Here is a 15,944-nt window from a genome sequence, read left to right as displayed (position 1 = left end):
AAATATAAGCTTCCTATTGTGGCATTCAAGGTACTTATTGTTCAGGCTCAGTCCTCCTCATTGCCTCTTTCCCTCTCCATCAAAACAGGCTGTAATCTGGTCTCACAAATGGGGCAGAGGTAATTTAAAACTTTTGTTCCAGTTATATGGAAATAGTTCAAAATGAGGGACAAAGTTTTGCATTTCCACAATGCAGAAGATTTAATTTTACTTGTAGTAAGACTTTAACATATTTTATGGGCTAAAGTTTTCAGTACTGCATTTTGAATGCCAAATAAAAGAACCCACAAATAGATACCACAATAATATTGGTACAATTACAGAAGGTAGTTCATAATCCCTGAATGGAGATGTATATTTTTAGAACTTGCTTAGGGAAGGAAACTTCATTTTGTCCCTGAAAGACCCTTTGGGTTACTTCCCCTCTAGCCCAAATCTCACCTGGAGAGATATGCAGCACTTGGTTGTCTGGACCTCTGAATATGACCCATTGGCCAATAACCCTGGATGGAAAAAGAATGGAGCAGGCTTGATGGTGAATAGTCGATTTGGATTCGGCTTGCTAAATGCCAAAGCTCTGGTGGATTTAGCTGATCCTGGGACCTGGAGCAGTGTGCCTGAGAAGAAAGAATGTGTTGTAAAAGATAATGACTTTGAGCCCAGGTAAGTGTCTCCAGGTATTTTAAACAAATATGTTTAAATGTTTGACTCAATTTGATGAAAGTGTTTGCTATTCTGCCTAAATTTTTTCTTATGCCTATCCTTCTAAAGTATACAGAGATGGAATTTGCAGTGTTCTCCATGGCTCTCCATGGGAAATCACTGAGATCAATAAATCAGGTTGCACATTTTCAATTTTTCTTGTACAACACCCATGACATTGCACTAAGATGTACCATTGTTTTATGTACCACTAGGAGAAAATGTCATCATTTAAACTGTGACCAGTCACACATCGACTTTAAGATTTATCCTAAACTCAAAGGTGCTAAGACTACTTTTTAAAAATGCATCTGAGAGTTGATAAAATGAAGTACTTGCAAACCAGTGTTAACTAAAATCTAATTCTATAAGAGCCTTACTTCATGCCACAGAGCTGTGGGATTCTTGACTTTTCTTCCATACAGGATTTTTTTATCATTTTGCATTTACACAGACCATCTCTGTCTCAACATATGTGGCCCCAGAAGCAGAAACTGCTATGAATGTTTGGTTGTTTCTATCAAGGCAACCATAATAATACTGAAAACCTACTCACAAAATACCCAAGCATGAGAGGCTCAGGAGCTGCCTTAGGAAGACCTTATGGATAAATTTATTTTTTAAGAGGGCCTTTTTGATATTGTACTGATGGACCACTTTTGATAGACCCAAAACAAACCTTCTTAAATTTGATTCTACAGCAAGTAGATCATATTGAAGCATTTATGTTCTTTACTGTTTTCATATGCATGAAATTCATTTATAGCTAGTCTTGAATGGGGTTCTCCTCATAACAGGGACTGATGACAAGCCTAACTGAGTATCTAGTGAAGACTGATGTGTACACCTATGCGTAACATTCATGAAAGAAGAGATATGCTTTATTCAATACTAATTCTTTAATGCATTTAGAGCCCTGAAAGCTAATGGAGAAGTTATCATTGAAATTCCAACAAGAGCTTGTGAAGGGCAAGAGAATGCTATCAAGTCCCTGGAGCATGTGCAATTTGAAGCAACAATTGAATATTCCCGTAGAGGAGACCTTCATGTCACTCTCACTTCGGCTGCTGGTAAATAAACAAATAATCCTTCTAAACCATTTGTTTAAATTCTTAAGTGTAAATCAAATTATTTCAGAACAATGATTTTTGTTAATAGAATGAAATCTCCTTATCGATATTTTTAGGTCTTAAAAACATACTTATTTTTCTTGGTGTTAGATTTCCTTTGCCCTGCTCATCCTGCTCATTCCCACTGGTCCTTAGATAAGCAAAGAGCGTGACCTATTCCAATAATTTCAGTTAGTAACCTTTCCTGAAGTCATAGGTTTTCAACTTATGTTCACTTTCCTGGATACTGACCTACCATTCATTTTTCTTAGCTAACATGTTAGTAGTAAAAGTTATTCTGATAATTAACAATTTAACTATATCTGAACATCCAAGGAATCAGGTGAAAAACTGGGAATTCTGATCCATAAAAGAAGGTTGAAAAGACTAATACAATCCTCATAATGATGTGCATCAGGTCATTTGATGATGTACAGATATATGCCCTTTTCCCGAGTAGCTCCTAATTCAGATGTGATGAGAGCTGGTGAACTGTTAGCCACAATTCCACCAAAGTTTTCTTGATACTCTTTCATATTTTAGTAGTACTCAACTGGCTAAATCGGATTCCTATGGGTGATAGGTGAGAAGAGATGAGTTCTCTCTGTGGTCCCTTTTTAGGATGTGAACCGGAGGCTTGGATTCACCTCTATTAATTTAGAAGTTATGTTTTCTAGATGTTATGGATTTGGCCTGAAATTTTGGTAGGAAGCATTTCTTTTTCATTGATGAGTCTGTAGTTCAATTAATCCTTTTACTTAGAATGAAATAATATTTATTGATTTACAGAGGACTTGATTTGAAAATTTATAGTTACTTCTACTACTAGTTTTTATATGATAGGAGATTATTAGCAAAGTATCTCTTAATTAATTAATAATTAATGGTAATAATAAATAATTTGATTAAATAAATTAATTTTTATGTCTTCATATTACAGACTCAAGTACCTATTAAATTTTAAAATTTCCTTTTACATTTCAAAATAGTAGTTTCACTGTAATGTACTTTGAATCTTTAATTCCCTCTTTTAATCCAAGTCACAAATGTAGTTCTCTGAATTCTCTTTATTCAAACAAACCTTAAGCAACATATTTATTATTATTTTCTACTATATATATTGAAAAATTATTCTATGCAGGGCAATGTGCTATATACTATGGATAAAAACATTTTTTTTCTTGTGATTGTCTCTATCCTGGCTTTATACCAAAAGGGAAAATTAGGACTAATCTCACCCAGCTTTTTTTTCTAGTTATCAGATGCAAAAGTGTATCCCACTATCATAAATGTTAGAATATTCATAAACTTGTGTTTGTTGCATGAAAATAGGAACTAGCACGGTATTGTTGGCTGAAAGAGAGCGGGACACATCCCCTAATGGCTTTAAGAATTGGGACTTCATGTCTGTCCATACATGGGGAGAGAATCCTATAGGCACCTGGACTTTGAGAATTGCAGACATGGTAAGTATGAATGAAAGGATGAAGAAAGACACATTCACTTTTAAACACTTTGAAGCACTTCTAAGGTTGATGTCATTAATTAGGGGCTCTAAAGAACTTGACCACTCCTTAGTAGAAGGGGAAAGAATAGTGTTTTGAACACCAATTAAATAAATAATATAAATAGATAATAATTTTAAATAGCTAATGATTTTAAAGAACATTAAGCATCAGACATACTAGAGAGAAGAAAAGATATACTGATAAGCAATGTGACAGACTACAGGGCAAATCCAGGTTTTCCATGTCTGAGCACAGCTCCACATGAGCTGTGGTCATGAGAGTCAACTGTATTCTCAAAGTTAGATGCTCAGACCAGTCTTACTATGAAGTCTTCTTAAGTCACCTGAAGGCTCTCCTGCAAGTGTTCTGTGGTGTATATCAAGAAGTAGCTTCATGTTAGGCAACATATCTTATTTAATGAGACTTTTTCCCCCAGTTTCAGTTATAAAAAAAAAAAAAAGCAGTTTTTCCTTTTGCATAATTTTAAGAGAAAAACCTGTCAGCATTGACATTTTCTTTTATTTTTCCACATTGTTTTATTGGCACATTATAGTTATACATATTGATGGGATTTGTTGTTACATCTTCATACATGAACACAATATAATGATATAATTCAGCCAATATCACTCCTTGTCTCTCTTCCATTCCACACCTTGGTCTCTTTCCTTTACTGATCTGATCTCTCTTTGATTTTTAGGAGATCCACCCCAACTTTTGTTTTCCTTTTCCTTTTTCCTCTCTAACTTCCACATGAGCTAAAACAGATGACTTTTGACTTTCTGAGTTGACTTATTTCACTTAACATGATGAGGCCATCCATTTACCTGCAAATGATATGATTTCATTTTTCTTTATGGGTTGTGAATAAAATTCCATTGTGTATATGTGGACACCTATACTGGTTCCATAGTTTGACTACTTGAATTATGTGGGTGTAAACATGGGTATGCATGCATCACTGTAATATGACGACTTTAATTCTTCAGGATAAATACAGAGGAGTAGTATAGCTGTGTCATGGAGGTTTCCTTCCTAGACTTTTGAGGAACCTCCATGATGATTCCATAGTGGTTGTGCTAATTTACAGTCCCATCAGCATGTTTAGATATTTTTTTTCAGATTGTTTAAAAATCAGATACAATCAAATTTTTAAGAACATAACCAATATGGGAAATAAAATTTATACAACAGAGCTCTGCTTTTTTCATTAGATGCTTAAATATGAAGCAATCCATCAGTTTTTTAATTGCTGAGCTTATAAAATGCAAAGTTTTATATCAAGAGTGAATCCAATGGTTTCTTTCAAAACAGAGCTCTGAACATGGAACATACAAAATCTTAAAATTAAATTTTGACCATGAAATCCTTAATATTTTTGAGTGAGTTTATTTTATATTCAAAACACACTCTAAAATATGTGTGTGCTTTATTCACTAGTCTGGAAGAATGCAAAATGAAGGGAGAATTGTGAACTGGAAGCTGATCTTGCATGGAACCTCTTCTCAACCAGAGCACATGAAACAACCTCGTGTGTACACATCCTACAACACCGTCCAGAATGACAGAAGAGGAGTGGAGAAGATGGTGGACGTGGAGGAGGTCTGTGTGGCTATGCTCTTGCTGTGCTGTCTTCTAAACTGTGATAGACAATGCAGTGAGTGAAGCTGCATCTAACTTTTAGGCAGGGTGTAAGTCAAATATGCATAGGGAGGAAGCAGTGGTAGCAGTAAACTATATTTTCCCCAGTAGATGAAAGAAACATTATTCTTTTCTTTCATGCTTTCATCTAGAATTTATTATAGTTAAAAATTCATAATTTATTTTTAAATTTCTTAACATGAAGTTTGCCCATTTATGACAGATAGCAAATTGTAACAAGCTTCTTTATACAAGGTCTCATTTTAACCTATAATCCTTGTAACCTTGATAAACATTACATTATGTCCACTTTGCAGAAGGAAAACCAAAGTAGCTAAATAACTTAGGTTTCTCTTGACACTGTTTAGTAAGTGCCATTTAGTTTGCATATCCTAGCAACACCAAGAAAAACTATGGAATCACAATTTCTGTCAGAAAATTTCAGAAGATAGGCAAAGTCATTCTCGCTCCTGAGTCTCAGGAGCTGCTGGCTTCTCCTTTATAGGCTAGTGACCAGAAACCATATTTTCTCTATCTCTGTTCCCCCACCATCTAGCACAATGCCCCAGATGTAGTACATAGGTTTTCAGAATTTCCAGAATGACCTTCCCTGAATAGGTCCAGCTCTGTGCTGGATGTTTTAGAAGATATAGAAACATAGTATTTACATTTATTCAAGAAACTAGCTGTGTGGAGGCCTTAGCTCAGATTCTGGCCCCTTTTATCCTGTTAAGCAACTTCCCCTCCAGGACCCAAATTCCTGGGGTCTTTTCTTCACAGTCTCTAAACCAGGTTCACCTTGTGAGTCGTTCTCCCTCTGAGATTCCTTGGAAAGTATGAATGGGACCCTTCCATTGTTAAAACATTGAAATACAGTCAGCCCTCCATATCCATGGATTCTATACCCTTGGACTACCCAACTGTGAACCAAAAATATTTGAAAAAAATTATGTTTACACTGAACATGTTTAAATTTTTTTCTCATCATTATTCCCTATACAGTAAACGACCATTTGCATGGCATTTACATTGTATGTAGTACTATAGATAATATGAAAATGATTTAATATGTACAGAAGCATGTACATGGGTTATATACAAACCCTATGCCATCTTCTATAAAGGCTTAAGCATTCTCAGATTTTGATATCTGTGGAAGGTCCTAGGGAACATCTGTACACAATGATTGACAAAGAACTGTTTCTCTGATCTTTCCGGTTCCTTCCTACCTGACCCCTTCTTATAATTTGGTAGTTTCTCACAGAGCAAGAAGCAGCTCCTACATTGCAGTAACCAGTTGGTGCCTTACAAATGAGTTGTTAAATATTTTATATCACCTTCTTCCCAAAATGGATTCTACGAGAACAGACTAGCAAGAGAAGGAAACCAACACATACTGAACATTTTCCTGTAATATCTCATTCAGTCTTCAATACTACCAGAAATGGAAGTAATCTTATTCCTATTTTACATGTGAAATTCAGGGAGATTAAAAAGGTTGCCAAAAGTACATCAGTGAATGGAAAAATGAGGGTTGAAACTGAAGTCTGTGACTGCAAGCCTTGTGCTCTTTCCTCTCCCCAAATTGGCTCTCCGTGGACACGCAGTGGGCTTGTGCTAGGGCTGCAACTAGGTTGCCTGACTGGAAATAATAAGGTTTTTTTTTTCCCTTTGTTGGTGGCATTCTGTATTTTAGGAGCAGCCCACACAAAAGAACCCAGATGAGACCCCCCTGGTGTCCAAGAGCCCCAGCAGCATCAGTGTGGGGCTAAGAAGAGATGAGCTGGCAGAGGCGGGACCTTCTGAGGCCATGCTGCGACTCCTACAAAGTGCTTTTAGCAAAATCCCACCTTCAGAGCAATCGCCAAAGAAGTCTCCAAGTACAAAACTCAACATCCCTTATGAAAATTTCTATGAAGCCTTGGAAAAGTTGAACAAACCTTCTCAGCTTAAAGACTCTGAGGACAGTTTGTATAATGACTATGTTGATGTTTTCTATAACACAAAACCTTATAAGCACAGAGATGACCGGCTGCTGCAAGCTCTGGTGGACATTCTGAATGAGGAAAATTAAAATAATTGTGTGGTCCTGAGATGGAAATATTCACACATCTTCCTTTCCCTTAGATTCTGCCTGTGTCTGAAGTGGTTGTTTTGGCATTGATTCCTATGCTTATAATATCTTTTATGGCACTTTTTTCTTTGTCTCCCCAAATTGTACATTTAAAGGGGATGAGCTCAAATAGGAAATCCAGCTTCCAGAATTGATCATAGCTCTTTCAAACCATGTCTTCCCTGCCAGCACAAGTGAAGTGTTGTATTCTTTAGAGAATTGACAATGCCCCTATGCCAGATTAGAATGTCTCCTTGAGCCTGTCCATTTCACTTCTCATAAGAAAAGGAAAACCTGGGAAACCCATTCATTTCAAAAGTAATCTGCAAAAATAAGGAAGGGGAAACACTGTTTCTATAGCTAGCTCTCTGTCTTTGTCATCTGGTTCTTTGAATTTTGCTGCCAAGGAAGCATGTGGAAAGCATCTAATGAATGAGTTACTATTAAGCCCATAGTTTAGGTCTTTTTATTCCAAAATACCATGCATTCCAGGAGGGGCAATCTGGTCATTGCAGGAAAAGAATGGATTGTTTTTAGTCCCAGAAACTGACCTTGGAAAGCGTTTCATGTTTTTAGAGTGGTTCTGGAGCACATCTTTGCTCGATGTGCCATACAGAGGTCTCTATGGATTGAAAGGTGATTGTGATTCATGCTGTGTACCATGGTCTTCCTATTTCTCCTTCTTCAAGTTTTCCTTATCTGTTTCCTTTCTCAGCCACAAACTCAATATTCGGAGGACTAATTTACACCATTTCCTCAGAACAAACTTTCACTCAGGACTCAGTGAACTCCTAGTCATAATAAATTTGTTTAATAATAATAGGTAACCACTCAACATGGTGAACCAATGTAATAACAGAAAAATATTCATAGTGGAGAGAGTCAATGGAAGGTTTTGTTTGTTTATTTAATTTAAATTGTGTTTATTAGAACTTTTGTTGTTGTTGTTGTTACCAGGAATTGAACTTAGGATCACTCAACCACTGAGCCACATCCTCAGCACTATTTTGTATTTTATTTAGAGACAGGGTCTCACTGAGTTGTTTAACAGCTTGCTTTTGCTGAGTCTGGCTTTGAACTCGAGATCCTCCTGCCTCAGCTTCCCAAACCACTGGGATTATAGGCAAGCCACCATGCCTGGCTCATGAGAACATATTTTTCTGGATCTTTGAAACTGAGTGTCAACTAGACAAAACAGAATCTTCTCAAATGTTACAGCTGGTAGTATCCAAATTCTCACCAAATTCCTTCCATGCTTCAAATCAGGAGACATAGACTGACAATCTATAGATCTCATTTGTAGCTCTGATAAGTTTGTTTGGTATGCAGAATGTTTTAAAAGTCAGAGTAATTATTGGAAATATGAGATTTCACATAAAACCTGATTCTCAAGCCCACCTTCTCTTATGGTGAGAGTTAGTTAGAGCTAACAGCTGCCCAGTTAGAGTTGAGGTCCAAGAACCCCATCATGTTCCACACTATCTATAAGGGCCACCTTACTCATTAGTGTTCAATATCCAGTATTTGGTTTTGTCCACTCATGTGGTGAATGAACATGTACAAAGTGTGAATGAATTAGGACAAAAGCTACACTCGACTTTTTCCAGGAAGAATTTATCATTGATATCATGAGTTTGCTATGATTTAATTAATTTGTTACATTTATAGGCAAAAATGTATTTTAGACCCTGAAAATATCTCTGAAATCTAGTTTGACGTATTCATTTAATCTCATCTCACTTGCGTGTTCGTTTCTACTATTTATTGATTGCCTATCTCCTAGCCTCTCCCTATCAATATGCTCAGTCTCCAGTCACCTACAATGCTATCGCCTCCCATTAAGTTGCTGTTTGCAAACCTTCCACAGAGTTTGAACATAGGGCTACCCATAACATTGAACTAGTTCAGGAAGACAACTCATATGCTTTGGAATGGGCTTGTTAAGACAAACTTTGACCCTCTGTTCCACCATTTGCATTTGTGCAGAACAAGGCTATTTTCAGAGCAAAACCCATGATGCCTGGAGGCGGCTCTCCTAAAACACTTGCAGTATCACTTTGTTTCTGGAAGTGTCACATGTTTTTTGATACATGGGATTAGATCAAATTTGAATATTACAGCATATCACAAAGTATTAAGTTTTAAAAGGAACTAGTAGTTATTAGATTAAATTTCAACAACAACAACAAACCCATGAAAGTTAAGGTCCAGAGAAGCCAGTGAGTGGTAATAAATTAAAGAGTTGGAATTACAGCTCATCCTTTCCCCATTCCTAATCTAGTGCTAAATGTATGCAGCTTTCTTTTAATCTTTCCCAATATTATCTTTTCTGGTTAAAACCCCAACCAATTCATTGAGTTATAGCCAAAGGTTCACTCTTAGACAAGCTTTAATATTTAGATAAAATCATGTTTGAATGTTTCCAACCTGGAATTTATTGTTCAGACATAAAATATTTTTGTCAGTCTCTCTTAGTGCCTGTGTGGATTTTTGTGATAATGTTAAAGAGGAAACTTATGTAAAATTTCCCTTGGAATTTTAAGGTATATTTTCTTTACAGGCATTTATAATGTACTGATGCTTTTGTCAAACAGAATTTTAAAAGGCATAATAAATTATATTGAAGAACCAAAAGTTTTCCTGAGAAAAAGAAAGTTTCATCCAATAAAATATTTTTGAAAGGCATGTTCCTCTGTCAATGAAAATAGTATAATATGTATGTGTTGTGATATTAAAAATGACATTTGTCTTATATCTTAATACAATGTATAACTGAGTTTAACATGTGTGGTCTTAGAATTCTTAAGGGAACTCCCACATTATACACTTGATGTATTAACCAGAATATGTAAAATATATAAATCAGAAGAATAAATGGTTTCTCACTAAGTAAAAACAGAAAAGAGCTCATGTTTCCAACAGAAACAGAAACTCCCCTTATACTGTGTTTCCTAATTGGAATTTAAAAAAGAAAAGTTGAACATTTACATCAAAAAATAAATTAATTTCTTCTCAGGAAAGCAGGTTTTTTAGGAGGCAAATTAAGCAGCCACTTGAATAAAGCCTGTTTCATTATCCTTCTTAGACCAGGCTTCCACTTTCTTGATAACACACAAGGTTGTATGACTGAGCCGTAATTGAAATGTTGAGGGACTGGGGATACAGCTCAGTTTATGGTAGAGTGCTTGCCTCACAGGCACAAGGCCCCGAGTTCAATCTCCAGCACCACACACACAAAAAAAAAGCAAACAAAACTAAAGTGACTTACTACCTGTAAGAGAAATGATTTACAACAGTTTAGTAAACATGATTTGGCTCATAGACCAGAGGAAAGTAGCCAAGCATTAAATCCCTCCCTGAGGTCCTCTCATCAGAACCCCCAATTCCCATTTTCGGACCTTCCATCCTCAGGCCTAATCTCCTTCAGGTTTCAAATCTCCATTACTGGTATCTCCACCCACCATCTCAGAATCTGGTCCTTCCAACTATGAGGATGCATCCCCCAACCCGCCCCCCACATTCCTTTCTCCTAACTTAGAGACATCAATTGAACTAAAATACTGTTTCAGGAACAGAAGATGAACATAACGGGGTTTTGTCCTCTGGATCCATATATCTACAAAGTTTTCCCCTCAGGATAGGTTGGTAATATGACTCTTTTCTACCTATATATTTATCTATTTAATACATTTAAATAGATAAATACACATCATGATGTCTCAGTATACATAGACATAAAGAAGTTGGCATTGCAGCCAAGAAAATTAAGTTACCTGCCTCCTTCACTTAGGTAACTCCTCTTCTACCTTCTCTTATTCCTCCTCCTCCTTTTCCTCCTTCTTATTTGTCATGAAATCACCTAAACTCTACTCCCTTAGCAAATTTCCCCATATACAATACAATATTATTAGCTCTAGCTCTCATGCTATATGGTACATCTTATTCATCTATATAACTAACTTCATACCCCTTTGATGTATACCTATTCTACACTGATTGATGTAGTTGAAATTCCATATGTGAGATCTTGCAATATTCTTTCTGTGTCTGACTTATTTCACTTATCATAATGTCCTCCAGTTTCATTTATGTTGTTGAAAGTAGTAGGATATTCTTCTCCTTATAAGGCTGAATATTATTCATTACACACTCACACACAGAGCTATGTGACAATATTATATATATATATACACATATATATAGCATCTATCACCACATCTCATAATTTAGTTGTTCATCCACTGATAGTCTGCTTTCTTTTGAATGTTCATTTAATAACTATTGAATACACAATAACACATATCCCAACAACAAACATTGATTTTTGGTGTATGGTGATGGTAAGTGAACACAGTGCTTTGTGAAAGCTTGGTAAGTGCTCTACCACTGAGCTACACCCCCGGCCCACATTAATTCTTAAATACAGATTTAAAACTGTTATGAAGGACAGAAACATTTTCTTAACTGCCTTGTAATTTATAGAGCTATAATATTAAGCATAGTTTGGATAATTCAGTCTACTCCTTCTGCCCTATGAACAGTGTACACTGCCCTGAACAATTGTAGTTGAACTAGGCATGTGATTTACTTTGGTTCATGGAATATTAGTGAAAACAATGCAAGCAGGGGTCTGAAATGTGCATACCCAGTTTGGCTTGGCTATTGATTTACCCCAGGTAGCTACTGCCCATTCAGCTTGGTTCTGGAACAAATATATATGGAACAGATCTAAAATCAAATCTGCATTCTAGAACCAAGTCCAGCTCAGCCAACTCACAGCATGAAGTAGAGCTGTCCTGATGAGTGCAGCCTAAATAAACTGAACTTGTCCCTTGGTCAACTTGTTAACATGAGAATAAATGCTTGCTGTTGCAAGCCAATCAGTTTGGGATAATTTGTTACACAACCTTACTGTGGTAACAAAACTGACTAATACAATAAAAGTAACTGGTTCATTTCACCAGTACCACCCCTTTCAAATTGTGTCTTCTGTAACCCAAATATTCCAGATCAACCCACTCCTGACATTTGAGGACCAGACTAAATGTATGGTGATGCCAAACAGAAGGAGATAGGTATAGGATTGCACTGAATGAAGTTTACTGGTGACATACTGACAGAAACATGGTCCTGGGTGGCAGAAAAATCAGTTGGATCCCTAAGTTTGGATCAGAACGATGTATGTTTATAGAGGTTATGACAAAAGTGACCATCCTAGCTAGAATGTACCTGGTTTATCTTAAATTAATACCAAAGAATCAGGCACATCCTTGGAGCCAGGGTTCAGTTGAAAAGTGCATCATAACACTCTGTTTTGTCTATTTATAGTATGTTAGGAAACTATGTAGGAAAATTCTACTAGGATTACTCTGGTTAGGACTCAAGGTGGCTGTAGTCATGTCAGCCTCAATTCATATACCAGAGTATGGAAAAAGAGCTAGTATTAAACAGTATACCTCTTAATGCTGATCCCATAACTTGACATAGACCCTGCCCAAACTTTGAAATTATTTTTTAAAGAATTGACTTAGCTAAATTTCTCCTGAAAGCAGAGTCTCAGATAATGTTTTGTGTTTAGTTAATTTATTTAGGAGATAATAGCAGACAGTGGAAGTGACTCACACAGAACCAAGAACAGCATGGGGGTGGTGATCCATGCCCATCAGTAGACAGAAGACTGCAATGGATATTTATGCTGATACCAGCATTGATAGAAGGTGATACAGAAAAGACCTCTACACTACCGGATCCCTACCTCATCCAGTGCCTTGACATTTGCACTATCTTCTCTCAGAACTTCAATGCGATCTTAGGGCAAAGGGAGAAACATAATTTACTGAGAAAAAGTTCTCATCATTTATTGGAAAGGCAACTAATCAGAAACAAATTTGTGATATAAAGAATAAAGTAACTTTTGTTCATCTAGGTGTTTGACTTGCAATTTTACATGAGGCCTGCATGTTGCTATGTAGAGATATTTTCAAGCATTGCTGTATCATCAATGCATGATCAAGGAGGTGACTACAGTCATCATGTATCCATCTTTCTTCTGCTATGTGCCAAAAAGGCAAAGCCCATTTTCCTGGTTTCTATACTATGTCTCCACAATTTGTGCAATTTTCAGTCAATTTACCTGGAATGTTACAAAGCAATTTTACTCTCCTCCCCACCCCATACTGTGGGTATTTTCATTAAATATTTATCTACAGAAAGGGCCACAGCTCCAAAGGAATTCTTGTTCTTAGAAAGAGATAGGGAAAATGTTCTTAGGTTTGTCCCTGCAGGGTTATTACAATTGTTTCCTTCAATTCCCTTATTCCTGTCCCTAGTATTCCAAGTGGAAGGTGCGTGACAAAACTAGATGATGTTTCAATGTGAGAAGAGTATGCTCCAGTCTTGATTCTGCCCCGAATACTTTACAGTTCCTTCCTGCATCATTCCAAACCCACCAGTGCCCAGTCCCAAACTCATTCTTGGGAGGTCCAGTGCTCCCCTTACCTCATGCACAAATTTCAGTTTACAGTCACTTTTACATAAATGATTGTAACTTTCAAGGTGGAGTACACGATGCCATGATGAGAAAAGCTTCTTGGGTGGGATAAATTCTGAACCAAAAATGATGAGAGATTTGTAATGAAAAAAATATGAGTTGTTTCAAGTTCTCTTGATAAAGAGACCAAAAGGAATAAACTCACCTGTGAGATTCTCTACATTATATCAGGCTTCCCAAAGTGGATCAAAGCCACATTGCTTATCTGGGCATTCACTCCAGGTGGATGCTTATCATCTGGTCTGAGCATACAGACCTTAGCTTTGTTCACTCTCTACTAGTACTCACTAAACTTCAGGGATATGAATGAACTACCATCTTCTTATGATTCTATTTTTCCTTACAAAAATCAAAAAACCACTGAACATGGTGTTGCACACCTATAATCCCAGCAGCTTGGGTGACAGAGACAGGAGGATCAGAAGTTCAAAGTCAGCCTCAGCAACTGAGTGAGGCCCTAAGTAACTCAGTGAGACCCTGTCTCTAAATAAAATATAAGAAGGGCTGGGGATGTGACTCAGTGGTTGAGTGCCCCTGGAGTCAATCCCTGGTCCAAAAAAAAAAAAAAAAAAAAAAAAAATCATAAACCATAAGCCTTAGGTTGTTTCAATAAGTTGTTGCAAATTCCGTTCTAATTCCTAAAGGGCAAATAAAAAAGTCTAAAAATGAAACAGCAATACAGAGTGTCTAGAAGTGTAGACTTTGGAGTGAGTCTGAATCTTGGCTCTACCACCTCCTAGCTGTGTGCCCTTGAACAGGTTACTTTACCTTCTGGGTCTTATTTTCTGATATACCATAATGACATCTACCTTTTAAACATTTGCAGTTGGGATTAAATAAGATAATGAAGAGAAATAATTTAGTGTGGTACATAGCAAATATTCAACACATTAGTTTTTGTCATTAGTGCAATTGTAGCTCTTATTGGTGTGAAAAAAATGAATTTAGAGTCACACGTTTGTATCTAATGAAGATTTGTAAAAATCAGAATCAATGACAAAGATGGAAATACCCTGGCTAAGATTATGTTGCCTTGGAGATTGTCATTCCAATGTGAATCTACGAACCACACTGGAAACGATTTAATCATAGCCAGTGTAGACTAGACTGCAATGGTAAGAGAGTGCTCACAGTGATAGCTGAGACTCAAAAAGCAATACCCTAAGACCAAAGAAAGCCAGAGGCAACAGGTGAAAGGGAGTGGTGAATAAAGGACATCATTTATTTAATTTCATCTTATGTTTTATTATTTTTGTATAAGAGTTGGAGTACCCATTTTCAAATTTAAAAATTTTATAAAGCATTGAGGGGTTCTAATAATTACAGTGAAAAACAATGAGTTCTTCACTATATTTAAAGCCCATTGTTTTGTTTAATTGAATTCAATAAACATGAGATAAATAATATTAGTGTCCCTGTTTCATAGAATAGGAAACCAAGGTACTGAGAGATAATTTGGTTGGATCAAGCCCACACAAATGTTAAGTTGTAGAATGGAGATTTTAAATTTCTATTCCTAGGTTATGCCTTAATCATTAGCAAGACCTGAAGGTCACAAACATTTTAGAAGATATTTATAGTATGAGAATCAACTGAGAACTGTGTGTCTTCTGCTATTAATTCTCTTCTATACTTAAAATCATAATAGAAATAATTCAATTGAATGTTTATTAAATGTTAAGCACATACATTCTACATTTTTACAATGATGATATAATAATTATGGAGAATATTATTTCTAATGCTTGAATTATCTTGCAAGTGAGGTACTTTTACTAATCCGGAAACCAACAGAGGTTAAGTCAGTTGTCCAAGGTAACACAGCTTAGCCAAGATTTTAAAGCTGATCCATTGAACTCCATTTTTTTTCACTGTTTCACTTTTTAGCTTTACTTCCACATTTTGCCTTACTAGGCATTCTCATGATTCCAGGAACACCTACATAGATTTTATACTTCATTTTTACTTCAAATTTTGGAAATTTCAACAAATTTAAAAGTGAGGGAAATTATCCTGATCAATCACCACCCCTTGACCTATCTTGAAATGAACCAAATCTCTCAGGGCAGTAACAGTTCAACTCAATGGCTCAGAAAACCCTTGGATCAAGAGTCCATTTGTATTTATGTGTAATTCAGACCCAGGGTGGCCAAAACATTGAGAATCAGGCCACTGACTCTAGGAGTACTCTACTATGTAGAGACATTTTATTTCTCACCCCATTCATTGTGTCTTTCTTGTGCATTCTTAAGCATATTGATCAGTGGTGAGTATGCAATGTATCTATAAGGTTTTTTTTTTTTTTTATGCTATATAAAACC

General features: G+C 36.3%; 1 protein-coding gene across 1 annotated transcript in view; it reads left to right on the top strand.

The window, feature by feature from the left end:
• Pcsk1 (proprotein convertase subtilisin/kexin type 1) overlaps positions 1-7,226 on the top strand; it is a 37,005-nt gene extending 29,779 nt beyond the window's left edge. Inside the window, exons 10-14 of the mRNA XM_047554886.1 lie at positions 430-663; positions 1,615-1,772; positions 3,144-3,277; positions 4,760-4,921; positions 6,657-7,226. Of these exons, the coding sequence (XP_047410842.1) occupies positions 430-663; positions 1,615-1,772; positions 3,144-3,277; positions 4,760-4,921; positions 6,657-7,034 (1,066 nt within the window). The 3' untranslated portion in view covers positions 7,035-7,226. The remainder of the gene's footprint in view (positions 1-429; positions 664-1,614; positions 1,773-3,143; positions 3,278-4,759; positions 4,922-6,656) is intronic.
• Positions 7,227-15,944: the final 8,718 nt, after the last annotated feature.

This window comes from Sciurus carolinensis, chromosome 6, assembly GCF_902686445.1.
Source record: "Sciurus carolinensis chromosome 6, mSciCar1.2, whole genome shotgun sequence".
Classification (NCBI taxonomy): Eukaryota; Metazoa; Chordata; class Mammalia; order Rodentia; family Sciuridae; genus Sciurus; species Sciurus carolinensis.
Note: the sequence above shows the minus strand (reverse complement) of the source record. Positions and strands in the feature narration are given on the sequence as shown.